Here is a 17,693-nt window from a genome sequence, read left to right as displayed (position 1 = left end):
GATTTTTGCTCAAGTTATCGTGTTAACGGCCGAGCGGAAGGACAGACGATCGACTGTGTATAAAAACTGGGCGTGGCTTCAACCGATTTCGCCCTTTTTCACAGAAAACAGTTATCGTCCTCGGAGCTAAGTCTCTACCAAATTTTACAAGGATTGGTTAATTTTTGTTCGACTTATGGCATTAAAAGCATCCTAGACAAATTAAATGAAAAAGGGCGCAGCCACGCCCATTTTGAAATTTTCTTTTATTTTTGTATTTTGTTGCACCATATCATTACTGGAGTTGAATGTTGGCATAATTTACTTATACGCTGTAAAGATAAAACATTTCTTTTAAAATTTGAATTAAAAAAACAATTTTTTTAAAAAGTGGGCGTGGTCGTTCTTCGATTTTGCTAATTTTTATTAAGCAGACATAAAGTAATAAGAGTAACGTTCCTGCCAAATTTCATCATGATATCTTCAACGACTGCCAAATTACAGCTTGCAAAACTTCTAAATTACCTTCATTTAAAAGTGGGCGGTGCCACGCCCATTGTCCAAAATTTTACTAATTTTCTATTCTGCGTCATAAGCTCAACTCACCTACCAAGTTTCATCGCTTAATGTTTTGAAATTTTCGGTATCGAAAAAGTGGGCGTGGTTATTGTCCGATATCGTTCATTTTAAATAGCGATCTGAGATGAGTACCCAGGAACCTACATACCAAATTTCATCAAGATACCTCTAATTTTACTCAAGTTATCGTGTTAACGGACAGACGGACGGACGGACGGACGGACGGACATGGCTCAATCGAATTTTTTTTTTCGATACTGATGATTTTGATATATGGAAGTCTATATCTATCTCGATTCCCTTATACCTGTACAATCAACCGTTATGCAATCAAAGTTAATATACTCTGTGAGCTCTGCTCAACTGAGTATAAAAAAACATGCAGAAAGAGAAATAATTAACACTAAGGAAGAGAAGAAGTAAAATGTAAAGAATGGAAAATTTAATAAATTATAAAGAAAGGGAAAAAAATATAATCTAAAACAAAAAAGTGATTAAAATCTAAAAACAAAAAAAAAAAAAAATAAAAAATAGAAGCGTATAATAAATTAAAAGTATAAATTGAAAAGTAAAAAATACAAAAAAAAAAAAAAATTAATAAAAAAGGCTGTCCCTGTTAATCGACAAATATTCCTGGTCTAGAATTGAAAAACATGTAAAGGGAAAGAAAGAGTCTCTGAAACAAAGTTTTCGCGTACTTTGTTGTTTATCTCGTGTAGATATACCGTTTCTTAATTATAAAAAAACATGGTATACATGAATAAGTTTTACAAGTTTGAAAAAACAATCATTTAAATGCATCCTCTATTTCTTAGAAATATTCCAGGCTGCGTGCATGCATGGCTTTTTCAAATTATAATTTTTTGCTTTAACTTTAAGTATGCCTGCTACTCATTATTTGCAAACCCCTTTTTACGTGCAAACTTTTGTTTTTAAATAACTTCTATTAAAAAAATAAAAAACTAATTTAATAATTTTTTTATTATTTTTCTACATCCTTCACTTACTAACACACCTATATTGTTGAAACTAACATGCAAACTAAAAATGTGCATCACTTTCAAAATGTCACACGAAACGATAATATTCAACAACTGGCAACGAAAAAAAAAAAAACACAAAATCAATATAACATGAATCACAACGCCTAGCATTCAAAAAGCAAAAAGAGGCCGAAGAGCAAGCGCAAAAAATGCTAGTTGCGCAGCATATGGTGCAACTGCAAAAAGAACAACAACAACAACAAAGAAACGATGAACAAACGCCAAGCGAACCAGAAGATTTACAAGAACAAGAACGGCGTCTACTCGAGCAATTCGCTTTATCGCCGCCCAGCGAGACGCTTATTTCGGAGGATGGCGATCAAATAACGGTACATCATCCGCGCGAGGAGCCCAAGAAGTCGAAATTGAAATTGCGTGATTTTTTCGTGGCCGAATTCGGTATTTACAAATTTACATATATGTGTGTGTAGTAAGATTGTCAAAATAAAAGTTGAAATTAAATGTTCGCACACTTTAAAGTACTAGAGCTTACAGTTGCCGTGCTACAAGCAGTCCTATTCGGTGTAAAAAATATTTGCTGCTGTTGTAGCTAATTTGCACACAATTCATTTTTAAATAATTATTTTAATACTTACAAAAAACAAAGAAAAAAAATAAACTTATTCTATAGATAATTGAAATTTTTTTCTGTGCGTATACTTTTTGGTGTAACTGTGCTAGCAGTCTATTTTACTACTTCATAAATGTTGTGTTCCTTTTTTGGTACATATTTGCTGTAGTTGTCGATGTTGTGCCTTATGGAGTTTTGTTGAAATCTTCACAAACAAATTTGCGAACAGGGATATCTTAGATAATGCAGTGAAGTGCCCTTCTTCTTGTGAAACTTATTTATATTCATTTTCTTTAATTATTTTTATTTTCCAATTTGATTTTATTTCTCTACTCAATTGCTATTCTTTCATAACTATACATTATTGACCTTCATCCACAATCCTGCTATACCAAGAGAGCAAGTAGCCTTTACTTACCTCAGTCAGTGCTCATTAGAATAATAACCAAATGACCTCATATTTCAAAAGTATACGTCGGTAATGACCTTTGAAAATAACAAAGTACAGCGATCTATCTAAACATATATATAAATAACATTTACAGGTAAGAAGTTAAACCTGAATATAATAAAGTGTATAAAATCTGTAGTTAACCTTCAAATTGCCATTGCAAGGATTTCGTTTGTGCAAAAGTAGCGCCAGAAAAAAACAAGTAATCAGCGGGATTCACGTTACCAGAAAAAAAAGAAGAAAGTCCCACCCATAACGAGTAAATAAATGTATACTTCAAGCTAAATAATCGGGTACTTTAGCTTTATTTCCTGTTGTACTCATACTAATACTACATTTTTTTTGTTACGTATACGCAGTGTCATACTGCATTTGTAGAAATATTTGTAAATCAGCAAATTCATTGCGACATTCCTAAATTGCAAATCAAATTTGTTTAATGCATATTTGATCAAGTCTGCGAAAGAATTTAGTTAATACAAGCGCAAGGATTTTGTCGGTTATGGTATAATAAAGTATACAGTAGCTCATGTAAAAATGGACCAGTAGTTGTTATTCTACAGTTATTAAAAAAAGGCGTGAGTTCAAAGTACTCATGCAGTTCGATGTGTATACATACATACTAGAGATATACGCCGCCGCCGCCGATTAGGGTCGTTTTTCGCACGCCGCCGCCGAATGTCAAAAATATCGGCGCGGCGGCGTCCAGCGCGTTACTATATTTTCTACTCGTTTAAAATACTGTTTAGGCCTTTTATTATTCATGTCGAAAATTTGTCGGATATGGTCGAAAGTGGTATCAACGGATGCGCATCACTGCCAGTTATAAGAAACTAATTGCGAAATTTAACTCTTTCTAACTGTTCAAAAGTTATTTAAGACAAGTAAGGAAGGCTAAGTTCGGGTGTAACCGAACATTACATACTCAGTTGAGAGCTGTGGAGGCAAAGTAAGGGAAAATCACCATGTTGTAAAAAGAGCCTAGGGTAACCCTGGAATGTGTTTGTATGACATGTGTATCAAATGGAAGGTATTAAAGAGTATTTTAAGAGGAAGTGGGCCATAGTTCTATAGATGGACGCCATTTAGGGATATCACCATAAAGGTGGACCAGGCCTGACTCTAGAATTTGTTTGTACGATATGGGTATCAAATGAAAGGTGGTAATGACTATTTTAAAAGGGAATGGGCCTTAGTTCTATAGATGGACGCCGTTTCGAGATATCGCCATAAAGATGGACCAGGGGTGACTCTAGAATTTGTTTGTACGATATGGGTATCAAACGAAAGGTGTTAATAAGTGTTTTAAAAGGGAGTGGGCCTTAGTTCTATAGGTGGACGCCTTTTCGGAATATCGTTATAAAAGTGGACCAGGGGTGACTCTAGAATGCGTTTGTACAATATGGGTATCAAGTGAAAGCTGTTAATGAGTATTTTAAAAGGGCGTGGGTCTTAGTTCTATAGGTGGATGCCTTTTCGAGATATCGCCATAAACGTGGACCAGGGGTGACTCTAGAATTTGTTTGTACGATATGGGTATCAAATGAAAGGTGTTAATGAGTATTTTAAAAGGGCGTAGGCCTTAGTTCTAATGGTGGATGCCTTTTCGAGATATCGCCATAAACGTGGACCAGGGGTGACTCTAGAATTTGTTTGTACGATATGGGTATCAAATGAAAGGTGTTAATGAGTATCTTAAAAGGACGTGGGCCTTAGTTCTATAGGTGGACGCCTTTTCGAAATATCGCCATAAAGGTGGACCAGGGGCGACTCTAGAATTTGTTTGTACGATATGGGTATCAAATGAAAGGTGTTAATGAGTATCTTAAAAGGACGTGGGCCTTAGTTCTATAGGTGGACGCCTTTTCGAAATATCGCCATAAAGGTGGACCAGGGGCGACTCTAGAATTTATTTGTACGATATGGGTATCAAATGAAAGGTGTTAATGAGTATTTTAAAAAGGAGTGGGCCTAAGTTCTATAGGTGGACGCCTTTTCGAGATATCGCCATAAAGGTGGACCAAGGGTGACTCTAGAATTTATTTGTACGATATGGGTATCAAATGAAATGTGTTAATGATAATTTTAAAAGGGAGTGGGCCTAAGTTCTATAGGTGGACGCCTTTTCGAGATATCGCCATAAAGGTGGACCAAGGGCGACTCTAGAATTTGTTTGTACGATATGGGTATCAAATGAAAGGTGTTAATGAGTATTTTAAAAAGGAGTGGGCCTTAGTTCTATAGGTGGACGCCTTTTCGAAATATCGCCATAAAGGTGGACCATGGGTGACTCTAGAATTTGTTTGTACTATATGGGTATCAAATGAAAGGTGTTAATGAGTATTTTAAAAGGGAGTCGGCCTTAGTTCTATAGGTGGACGCCTTTTCGGAATATCGTTATAAAAGTGGACCAGGGTTGACTGTAGAATGCGTTTGTACAATATGGGTATCAAACGAAAGGTGTTAATAAGTGTTTTAAAAGGGAGTAGGCCTTAGTTCTATAGGTGGACGCCTTTTCGGAATATCGTTATAAAAGTGGACCAGGGGTGACTCTAGAATGCGTTTGTACAATATGGGTATCAAATGAAAGGTGTTAATGAGTATTTTAAAAAGGAGTGGGCCTTAGTTCTATAGGTGGACGCCTTTTCGAAATATCGCCATAAAGGTGGACCAGGGGTGACTCTAGAATTTGTTTGTACTATATGGGTATCAAATGAAAGGTGTTAATGAGTATTTCAAAAGGGCGTGGACCTTAGTTCTATAGGTGGTCGCCTTTTCGAAATATCGCCATAAAGGTGGGCCAGGGGTGACTCTAGAATTTGTTTGTACTATATGGGTATCAAATGAAAGGTGTTAATGAGTATTTCAAAAGGGCGTGGACCTTAGTTCTATAGGTGGTCGCCTTTTCGAAATATCGCCATAAAGGTGGGCCAGGGGTGACTCTAGAATTTTTTCGTACGATATGGGTATCAAATGAAAGGTGTTAATGAGTATTTTAAAAAGGAGTGGGCCTTAGTTCTATAGGTGGACGCCTTTTCGAAATATCGCCATAAAGGTGGACCAGGGGTGACTCTAGAATTTGTTTGTACTATATGGGTATCAAATGAAAGGTGTTAATGAGTATTTCAAAAGGGCGTGGACCTTAGTTCTATAGGTGGTCGCCTTTTCGAAATATCGCCATAAAGGTGGGCCAGGGGTGACTCTAGAATTTTTTCGTACGATATGGGTATCAAATGAAAGGTGTTAATGAGTATTTTAAAAAGGAGTGGGCCTTAGTTCTATAGGTGGACGCCTTTTCGAAATATCGCCATAAAGGTGGACCAGGGGTGACTCTAGAATTTGTTTGTACTATATGGGTATCAAATGAAAGGTGTTAATGAGTATTTCAAAAGGGCGTGGACCTTAGTTCTATAGGTGGTCGCCTTTTCGAAATATCGCCATAAAGGTGGGCCAGGGGTGGCTCTAGAATTTTTTCGTACGATATGGGTATCAAATGAAAGGTGTTAATGAGTATTTTAAAAAGGAGTGGGCCTTAGTTCTATAGGTGGACGCCTTTTCGAAATATCGCCATAAAGGTGGACCAGGGGTGACTCTAGAATTTGTTTGTACTATATGGGTATCAAATGGAAGGTGTTAATGAGTATTTTAAAAAGGAGTGGGCCTTAGTTCTATAGGTGGACGCCTTTTCGAAATATCGCCATAAAGGTGGACCAGGGGTGACTCTAGAATTTGTTTGTACTATATGGGTATCAAATGAAAGGTGTTAATGAGTATTTCAAAAGGGCGTGGACCTTAGTTCTATAGGTGGTCGCCTTTTCGAAATATCGCCATAAAGGTGGGCCAGGGGTGACTCTAGAATTTTTTCGTACGATATGGGTATCAAATGAAAGGTGTTAATGAGTATTTTAAAAAGGAGTGGGCCTTAGTTCTATATGTGGATGCCTTTTCGAGATATCGCCATAAACGTGGACCAGGGGTGACTCTAGAATGTGTTTGTACGATATGGGTATCAAATTAAAGGTATTAATGAGGGTTTTAAAAGGGAGTGGCCCTTAGTTGTATATGTGAAGGCGTTTTCGAGATATCTACCAAAATGTGGACCAGTGTGATCCAGAACATCATCTGTCGGGTACCGCTAATTTATATATATATGTGATACCACGTACAGTATTCCTTCCAAGATTCCAAGGGCTTTTGATTTCGCCCTGCAAAACTTTTTCATTTTATTCTACTTAATATGGTAGGTGTCACACCCATTTTACCAAGTTTTTTCTAAAGTTATATTTTGCGTCAATAGACCAATACAATTACCATGTTTCGTTCCTTTTTTCGTATTTGGTATATAATTATGGCATTTTTTTCATTTTTCGTAATTTTCGATATCGAAAAAGTGGGCGTGGTCATAGTCGGATTTCGGTCATTTTTTACACCAATACAAAGTGAGTTCAGATAAGTACGTGAACTGAGTTTAGTAAAGATATATCGATTTTTGCTCAAGTTATCGTGTTAAAGGCCGAGCGGAAGGACAGACGGTCGACTGTGTATAAAAACTGGGCGTGGCTTCAACCGATTTTTCACAGAAAACAGTTATTGTCCTAGGAGCTAAGCCTCTACCAAATTTCACAATGATTGGTTAATTTTTGTTCGACTTATGGCATTAAAAGCATCCTAGACAAATTAAATGAAAAAGGGCGGAGCCACGCCCATTTTGAAATTTTCTTTTATTTTTGTATTTTGTTGCACCATATCATTACTGGAGTTGAATTTTGGCATAATTTACTTATATGCTGTAAAGATATTAACTTTTCTTTTAAAATTTGGATTAAAAAATTTTTTTTTTAAATGCTAATTTTTATTAAGCAGACATAAAGTAATAAGAGTAACGTTCCTGCCAAACTTCATCATGATATCTTCAACGATTGGCAAATTACAGCTTGCAAAACTTCTAAATTACCTTCATTTAAAAGTGGGCAGTGCCACGCCCATTGTCCAAAATTTTACTAGTTTTCTATTCTGCGTCATAAGCTCAACTCACCTACCAAGTTTCATCGCTTAATTCGTATTTGGTAATGAATTATCGCACTTTTTCGATTTTTCGAAATTTTCGATATCGAAAAAGTGGGCGTGGTTATTGTCCGATATCGTTCATTTTAAATAGCGATCTGAGATGAGTGCCCAGGAACCTACATACCAAATTTCATCAAGATACAACAAAATTTACTCAAGTTATCGTGTTAACGGACAGACGGACGGACGGACGGACGGACGGACTGATGATTTTGATATATGGAAGTCTATATCTATCTCGATTCCTTTATACCTGTACAACCAACCGTTATGCAATCAAAGTTAATATACTCTGTGAGCTCTGCTCAACTGAGTATAAAAAAAAACAGACGTTTTCGCTGTCAGCTTAATACGGACTTTGCATCACCCATTTCATCAAGTTATTAAAACAAAATACTAAAAGAAAAGTTATATAATAAATTTATATGCTTACTTTGCATATATTTTCCAAAAAATATTGAACAATGAATTCAAATAAATTACCCAAGGCGTTTCAAATTGTCCTCAAGTTGTTAAAGAAAAAGCAAAAAAGGTACAGATTTTTTTAAATTTTATATTGCGATTGGCTGAAAGAATAAGCCAAATCAGTGATGCAAAATCTTTTAGTAGGTTCTAGGGGCATAAACACTCCTTTGAAACGAATCTTACCTCATACTTAAGTTGAGGATATATGTACGTATGAGAAGGTTTTGAAAAATCATTTGGGCTTACATTTAAAAATCTGTTGTTTATTTGCGAAACTATACAATAGCGTCTGAATTGTTAATTTTAATTTTCACACTTCATCCTTCAACACCCAAGTCTTCGGGTTTGACATAAAGTTGGCGGCCCTATCCAAAACTAGTCCCTTGGAGTGAATCACATTGATTATAGCCTATCAACGGAGTTTAAATATCACCTACACGTTACGGCTCCTTTTACAAATGTGAATACGTAGGCACATATATATATTTACCAGGTGAGGCTTTGTCCTTAGCAAGAACACTCAAAGTGGTGAAGCAAAAGCTTTCCAAAGACAGTCGAAATAATGACCGTGTGTGATACTACCCTAACGTAGTGGACAGTCGAACTAGTCTGAAAACTAAAGCTACGCGGTCATCCATAATGAGCTCTTATATCATAAGGCCGGAAAACAGCAGTTAACACCTTTCAACTTAAAATCGGTCGACTTTCATTCTAAAATATCGTTTTGATTTCACGAAGACTATTGAAATCAATGTTGTGAACACAAACGTCTGCAAACTTTGGTCTACATTTTAAAAACTTTATCCAGGGTCCTTGTAAAATTTTAATTATGGAGATGCGCCGAGGATTATACGATTTTCACCCATGAGTTACGCAATGACATCCACTTAGACTGCTTATGATTTCGAGGGCGGCATCCTTGACCGAACAGTCACTCCCTAACGTTTCATGATGTTACTCTGGTGTAGCTCGGCAGCATAGCGCGACAAAAACATCCGTTAGAAAGTCTTCGGAGCTACACCCAGAGCTTCTAGGAAAGTGACGTCGATGTGGTCAGGATTGCTACGTTTGCACATCGGGAATTGTAGCTCTTAAAAACAGCCGAAAAAACTGGAGGCGCCCTGTGCCACGAGAGTCATGAGTATTAATAGACCATTAATAGCAACCGTAAGTCGCCTTTGCGCGTGTGGCCAAGGAGCCACAAATGATTTAAAGAAATTGTGTCAGCGACGATTATTAGGAGTTAACCCCAGGTGAAACTACGCATTACACGAGATATACAGACAAAGGTGTGACCATTTTATGTATCTCTATTTCTTTTCAGCAGACGCAGGAGTACCAATTCCAAAGACAGGGGGTTAGGTACGAAGCCTCTCTTGAGTAAATGAACGAGGGACAATCCCTCCGCAAGGACCCAAAACGTTCATTTCCTTAAATACATACAAACAAAACCTTTCCTAAATATTAGTTTTTTGAATAGAAAAATCAAGGTTTTTGAAGTAAGAACACCGGCGTACTTTAAATTTATTTTATTTGGTTTTTTATTAAGTTACTTTATTTAATTTAGTTTAATTTTATTTTTTTGAAATGTATTTTTATTTACTTTAATTTTATTTATTTTCAGTTTTATTTTATTTTATTTATTTTTAGTTTATTTTATTCTATTTTATTTTGGTTTGGTTATATTTTATTTCATTTAATTTTATTTGTTTGATTTTATATTATTTTATTGATATTTTATTTTATTAATTTTTAGTTTTTAGTTTTTTTTTTTTTGGTTTTTGTAAACATTTCGAATATCAGCAATGGATTTTACACTTTGCTCATATTTGCCGATTCTCGTACAATACTTCCAACAAAGCTATTCTTCGCGAATATTTGCTCTGAGATGAAATTTTAAATAAATAATGGATTGCTACCATTTGCTCGCGAGATCTAGTCTGAGTACTCAGTTTGCTAACATGAGGCCTGCTGGTTTTCTCAACACAACAAAACAAAGCAAATACACGTAGCGCCAGTAATGTGCGTGTCAAGAGAGTCTGATATTTTAAATACGTGTTTGGTATTTGTAGTTGTGTCTTTTCAAACGGTTTTATTTAAGTTGACTTGGCCTGGCTGCACGGCCGTTGTGAACGAATTTTGTAATTAAAGTTTAAGTAACTTCCCGATAAGCTACAAGCTTGAAACTTGGAATATAACTCAGAACCCGATGACAATGCAATAATAAGAAAAAATCGTCGCTAGGTGGTGCAAGGATCGAGACATTCACAAAAATCGTATTTGTGGTTCGATTTGGCTCATATTTGGAACTCGTAATACATACAAGAATAGAAATCGACCTATGGAAAAAATAGCCGTTAGGTGGCGCAAGGATCGAGATATTCACAAAAATCGTATTTGTAGTCCGATATGGCTCATATTTGGAACACATAATACATACAAGAATAGAAACGACCTATGAAAAAAAATCGCCACTAGGTGGCGCAAGGATCGAGATATTCACAAAAATCGTATTTGTGGTCCGATTTGGCTTATATTTGGAACACATAATACATACAAGAATAGAAAGCGACCTATGGAAAAAATCGCCGCTAGGTGGCGCAAAGATCGATATATTGTGGTCCGATTTGGTCCATATTTGGAACACATATTACATACATGTATAGAAAGCGACCTATGATGTCCGATTTAGCTCATATTTGGAACAAATTACATTACATACAGTCCGGTAGAAGCGACATCAAAATATTTTGGAGTTGGAGGAGGGACAAGCATACGTGGCGCAGAGTCGAGTAAAGTCTTTGGAAGGATTATGTGTTGAGGACTTAGATTGTAACAAATTGTCAGGAAAGAGTCCTTGTAATAATGAGTCACTAAATGAACTAAATAGAATGAGAAATAATAGGCAATTAAATAATGGCTAAAAACTAGAAAATAATATAATTAAAAAAAATTTTTCAAGTTAAACGGTTTTATTGAAAACAATACTTACATGAAATAATAATAATACTAAAAGTTAGGAGATAATTAGGTAGGTCATAGGCACTAGTCATCACACTCCTCATCAATCTAGGGCGTTGATCAGACAATTAAATAAACGCGTTGGATGCGTTGAAATGACCAGTGAGATCAGTTGTGTTAACAAAAAAATCAGTTAGATTGATTAGGAATCTGTAAATTTTAAAGAATTTTGTTAACTTAAGAGTGACAATTTCTCTTCTGTTGAAATGACTAAACTAATTTGTTCACTTGACAAAGAACTCGGTCAAATTAACCATAATTCGATCAATTTCACCGAATCTCCGTTAAGTCAAGAACAACAGAAACAATTTTTTTATTTTATTAGCACCATTTCTATCAGTGTAGACCTACCTATTTATTTTCTAGCTTTTAGTATTATTATTATTTCATGTAAGTATTGTTTTCAATAAAACCGTTTAACTTTAAAAATTGTTATTATATTTTTTTGAATTTTATTTTTTTTAGTGGCATGAACATTGAGTAGACCTATCGAGCAATTTTCAAGTTGCCTATTTATATTTAGATACTGAAATTATTCTTTCACATCATCTTTCTCCTCTAAAAGTTGTTCCTCTCATATTTTATTTTATTTTTCTGTAAGAAAATAATTTATTATTTATTTGTCATAACCTTAATCAAATTTATAATCCGAAAATTTTCTGCAATCAAATATCAAAACTAAATACCAAAAAAAAAAAAAAAATACAATAATACCACAATACTAAACTAAGTTACAGCACGCGATATCCAACCAAGGCAAAATTGAATATAAGGCATAATTTCATACTCATCATTCTATAACAAAAACTGAAAACTAAAGAATATTTATTTATCATTTATGCAGCAAAAGGTTCTAAGTGGTCTCCCCTAAAGGGCGGAATGATTTAAGTGACAAATTGATGAAATCAAACCAAAGTAAACGATAGAATTATGACATATCAAGTATACCTTTAAATATAAGGGGTATTCCATCCCATTTCGACCAATTTTGAACCCGACCCCTTTAGAATTGGCTGAAATTTTTTTTTTCTTTTTCTAGCTTACGAAAGGCGTTTTTCACAAGTTTTTCAAATTTTTTCATCCAACTCAAAAAAAGTTATGAAAAACGGTGTTTTTTTCAAAATGCTATAACTTTTTCAAAAATTGACCGTTTTTTTCAATTAAATAAAAAAAAAACAAAAAAAATTCTCGGCCCACTCCGGGATTAGTGTGGATGATTGCGGAATTGATTGAAGTTTTTTATGAGAAAAAAAGGGCGAAATTCGAAAAATCTCGAAAAACTGATAAATTACAAAAAAAAAAACTTTAAAAATTTTTTCGAATTTTTTCCTAAAAGTACATTTAAAAACAAATTAAAAAAAAAAAGATCCCAAACGGTAAATTTTTGAAAAAGTTATAGCATTTTGAAAACAAAAACGGTGTTTTTTTAAAAATTCATAACTTTTTTTCAGTTGGATGAAAATATTTGAAAACTTCTGAAAAACGTCTTTCGTAAGCTAGAAAAAGAAGAAAAACTTTCAGCCAATTCTAAAGGGGTCGGGTTCAAAATTGGTCGAAATGGGATGGAATACCCCATATATAAATACTAAGTAACAACGTTTACGTGCATTTCTCACCATATTCATATTTGATTGGTTTTATGCAAGAAACAGTTTTTCTGTTGCTTTTTGTTGCATTTATTAGATTTGTTTTAATATGTTATTCAATTTGTACAGCAGGCGTAAATATGAGTGTGAGAATATGGGGCGTGTATGTAAGAGTGGGCGTTAAATTGCCCATTTGCTGCACAATTTTTAAATTGAATAAACTTTTTAAATAAAATATGCATCTAAATAAAGCGTTCACGTGTCGCATTATTTAAGCTATTTCCATATAAAAGCCAATCATGGCGTTATGCTTGATTCTACTTAGTAGCTGCTAATAAAATTTGTAAATATTTGTTAGAATGTAAATGCTTTTGGGGCGTAGATGCTGCATTGCAGCGTAACTGTCAAAAATCAAGAGAAATCTAACTCAGCGCAATTGACATGTTAGCAAGCAAACATTTGACTAGCACGCTCTATGCCATCTCGTCTCTCATACCATTTAGGGCCAGATTATGGTATGACGCCGTGGTCGCAGTCACTCACATTCACAGCCCCACCATATAATACACAAAATTTTATAAGGACATTCAGGTTTACTGTCACTCGCTGAAGTGAATGAATGCTGTTTTATAATAGGGATTTTAGTTCACGCGAGAAAAAGTGCTCGTTGCGTTATACACAATTAGCCCCTAAATGTTTGTTGTGAGATGAAGGGGAACCCAGTAAGCGTTATATTTTTGGTTTATAACTCTGGCAGCAAAACTCAATGCCTCAAATCTTAAAAATTGCGTGAGAACATAAAAGAACGTTGTTTAAATTTTTCCCAAATTATTAAATAAATTATAAAAGAACTCCGATAGTCGACTTTTTTTTCGAAATTTTCCAACATTAAACAATTTGCGCAAGTCCAATACACATAACTTCTCAAATTCAGTACTTTTTTCAACAATTTAACTTTACTTTTTTCAACAATTTCAACTTTAAGAAATTGGACTTTTTGGAAACTTGACTTTTTTTTTGTAAATTTTCGAACATTATGGAATTTACGCAGTCTGAAAAACTTGAAAGACTTTTTCTAATTTTCAAAGCTTAAGAAATTTGCTTCACTACAAAAATCCTCAAATTGAGTACCTTTTTCAAATTGTTTTCTTCCTCTAGAAAATAAAAAATTTCAAAACTTCTTTTTTTTTTTTTAATTTTCAAGCATTATCTAATTTGCGCAGGTCGACAGACTTTTTTCAAAACTGTTTTTTTAAGAAAATGGAAATTTTTGGAACACTAGAAAGTCGTCACACTCTAGAAAACTTAATTAATTTAATATCTTTCTTTTTGGAAATTTAAGAAATACTTCAAGGTTTAGTTGCGTTACTTCCAAAAGGATGCCAACATTCATTTTCATTGAGTGTAAGCAGAATGTATCCTCGGATGCAGTTTGTTTCTGACTTTGAAAAATAAATAAATATTAAATTTTGGAACATACTGCATTTGCTTAAAAAAGTGTATACTTCTTTCGAACATAAGAAAATTTAAAGTTTGAAATTGTCAAATTGTAAACAAATTAGCTTTGGGAAGGAAAATGTTAGGTCGAGAATATGGCTGGGGTCAGCACTAAGTTATGGTTTAGATAAAAGCAATTGCATATCTAGAATTATTATCCAATTTGGAAAGCTCGCTTAAGCTGTAAAGCTTCAAAAATGAAAGCTTCTTAAAAACTTTAAGAAATGCTTCAATAGCTTGACATTCTATGAGATCAAGTTTAGATTGCAGTGCGAAAAAGTTTTGAAAGCGATACAAAATATTGTGACGAATATTGGCAACACTAAGGGATACTATCATCTCAAAGCCGATGCTAAGCAGTGACTTGTATGCACATCAACAAATCAATCATTATGTCTACCCATATGTCCATACAAGCAGCGGAGAATAACTCGCAAACACATGCATATGTCTGAGATACTCCCAAAAGAATGCAATCATTTGTGCAAGTATCACTCACATATACACGCGAATGGGCCATGCGAGAAGCTATAAAATCGTGCATCTGTAGTTATAGCTGAGATATTTATAGCTTGTAAACGAGAAGTAAGTTCTAGAAATGGAAGCGCCTAGAAGTATGCGAACGAGAAATTTAGGCAAAACCAATCAGTTTGATTTAAGCAAGCTATCAGTTGCGAAGAATAAGTGTTATTGTGAAGTACTTTAATAAAGGCCATTTTGCATTATTGAATAGTGGAGTTATTTATTCAACCGTTTAGCGATTCGAACGTTAGTAGAAGGTTGCAAATAAGCGGAATTTCCCAAAATTCGTTACAATATATTGAAAAGTTCCTAAAAACCTCGCAATTTTCAAAATTTATGTTGAATATTTTAACTTAAATATTTTGATTTCGAAGTACTTTTTGAACGTTCGGAAATATTTCGGAGCATAAATTTTAATTCAAGCATTGTTTAAATAGATACACACTTCGCTTAAAATTTCTTTAAAAAAATTTGAAATTCAAAAAACACATTTCCGTAAACCTGTGCAATAGTAAAATTGCGGCGCCGGAATAACAATTTTTTTCTTTCGAATAATAACTAAGTCGTTGATGTCCCTTTTTCAGTTTCTACTTTAGATAAAACTTTAGATTCAATTGATTAGTTTGCTGTGCAGCCATTCTCCCCTCTGTTTTTTTCTCTTTCTCTATCTTCGTTTTCTCCCCTAAAATCAAACCATAATACCTCCAAATTATAAGCTAACGAGTGTCAAGGTCACTAATAAATACAATCGCTATGATTCGTGTATGCATGTAGTCATCTGCTGTCATCCAATCAACAACTACTTCAACATTATAATTGAAAAATTTTTTTTGTGAGCTTGTTTGTCTGCCTTAATGAAAGCCTCTCGATAATAACTGCTATTACTGTGCAGTTGTTTCACGAGTTTGTTTGCATACATGTATGTATGTATGTGTATATGTAAGTGCTTCATCAATTTAAGGCATCTGTAATAAACAAATAATGACATTGTAATCGTCTTTTTGTATTAGTAATAAAAAAGAGGATTGTTTGGTACATTTGATGGAAGAGAAATAAGAGGAAATCGATAAAACGAACTTTTGAATATTCAACTTTATACATACATATGTAGATACATACATACATACTAGAGATATACGCCGCCGATAAACGCCGCCGCCGCCGCCGCCGAATGTCAAAAATTACGGTGCGTCGGCGCGGCGTCCGGCGCGTTACTATATTTTCTACTCGTTTAACACTGTTTAGGCCATTTATTGTTCATGTCGAAAATTGGTCGGATATGGTCGAAAGTGGTATCAACGGATGCGCATCACTGCCAGTTATAAGAAACTAATTGCGAAACTTAACTTTTATAACTATTCAAAAGTTATTTAAAATAACAGGCGCTTTCGATGTCAGCTTAACATGGACTTTGCGTCACCCAATTCAGCAAGTTATTAAAACAAAACACTAAAAGAAAAGTTATATAATAAATGTATATGCTCACTTTGCATTTTTGAAAAAATTAATAATGAAGAATTAATTCAAATAAAATGGCCCAAGGTGAACACGTTTTTAAATTGTCCTCAATAATAAGCGAAATCAGTGATGCAAAATCCTTTAGTAGGTTCTAGGGGCATAAACACTCCTTTGAAATTATTCTTACCTCATACTTAAGTTGAGGATATATGTACTTATAAGAAGGGTTTGAAAAATCACTAAGTCTTGCATTCAAACATCTGTTGTTTATTTGCGAAACTACACAAAGCGTCTAAAATGTTAATTTTGATTTTCACACCTCATCCTTCAACACCCAAGTCTCCCGGCTTGACATTTCCTAAAGTTGGCGGCCCTATCCAAAACTAGACCCTTGGAGTGAATCGCATTGATTATAGCCTATCAACCAAGTTTAAATATCACCTACACGTTACGGCTCCTTTTACAAATGTGAAGACGTAGGCACATATATCTACCAGGTGAGGCTTTGTCCTTCGCATGAACACTCAAAGTGGTGAAGCAAAAGCTTTCCCAAGACAGTGGAACTAATGACCGTGTGTGATACTACCCTAACGTAGTGGACAGTCGAACTTGCCTGAAAACTGAAGCTACGCGGTCATCCATAATGAGCTCCTATATCGTAAGGCCGGAAAACAGTAGTTAACAACTTTCAACTTAAAAGCCGTCGACTTTCATTCTAAATTTGATTTAACGAAGACTATTGAAGTCAATGTTGTGAACACAAACGTCTGCAATCTTTGGTCTACATTTAAAAAATTTTATCCAGGGTCCTTGTAATACGATAATACGATTTTTACCCATTCCGCAATAGTACCGGATTTGTATCCGGCAAAGGACCATCACATCGATAACACTCCCCAAAGCCTTCGGGGAGCAATCTTATCGCTACAATAACAACAACAACGAGGGCGGCATCCTTGGCCGAATAGTCACTCCCTAACGTTTCAAGGTCCTTCTGTGGTGTAGCTCGGAAGCATAGCTCGACAAAAGCATCCGTTGGAAAGTCTTCGGAGCTACGCCTAGAGCTTCTAGGAAAGTGACGTCGACGAAGGTATGAGTTCGAAGTCACAGTGCTATAGCTTCTGTGCTGGCATATGGTGTGAGGCTCAGGAGGCGTGGTAGCCACTGGTGGTAGGGATCCCTACTGTTCGCACATCGGGAATTATAGCTCTTAAAAACAGCCGAAAAAACTGCAGGCACCCTGTGCCACGAGAGTCATGAGTATTAATAGACCATTAATAGCAACCCTAAGTCGCCGTTATGCGTGACCGCCAAGGAGCGACAAATGATTTAAAGAAATTGTGTTCGCGACGATTATTAGGAGTTAACCCTAGGTGAAAATACGCTTTGCATGAGATATACAGGCAAAAGTGTGACTATTTTATGTATCTCTATTTCTTTTCAGCAGACGCAGC

The 17,693-nt window shown here is 35.0% G+C and overlaps 1 protein-coding gene across 1 annotated transcript in view; it reads left to right on the top strand.

The window, feature by feature from the left end:
- Positions 1-1,543: 1,543 nt before the first annotated feature.
- flw (flapwing) overlaps positions 1,544-17,693 on the top strand; it is a 94,298-nt gene continuing 78,148 nt past the window's right edge. Inside the window, exon 1 of the mRNA XM_067781213.1 lies at positions 1,544-2,000. Within this exon, the coding sequence (XP_067637314.1) occupies positions 1,751-2,000 (250 nt within the window). The 5' untranslated portion in view covers positions 1,544-1,750. The remainder of the gene's footprint in view (positions 2,001-17,693) is intronic.

This window comes from Eurosta solidaginis, chromosome 4 (genome assembly GCF_040869045.1).
Source record: "Eurosta solidaginis isolate ZX-2024a chromosome 4, ASM4086904v1, whole genome shotgun sequence".
Lineage (NCBI taxonomy): Eukaryota > Metazoa > Arthropoda > Insecta > Diptera > Tephritidae > Eurosta > Eurosta solidaginis.
The sequence above is the reverse complement of the archived record's forward strand: the minus strand, read 5'-3'. Positions and strand labels throughout refer to the sequence as shown.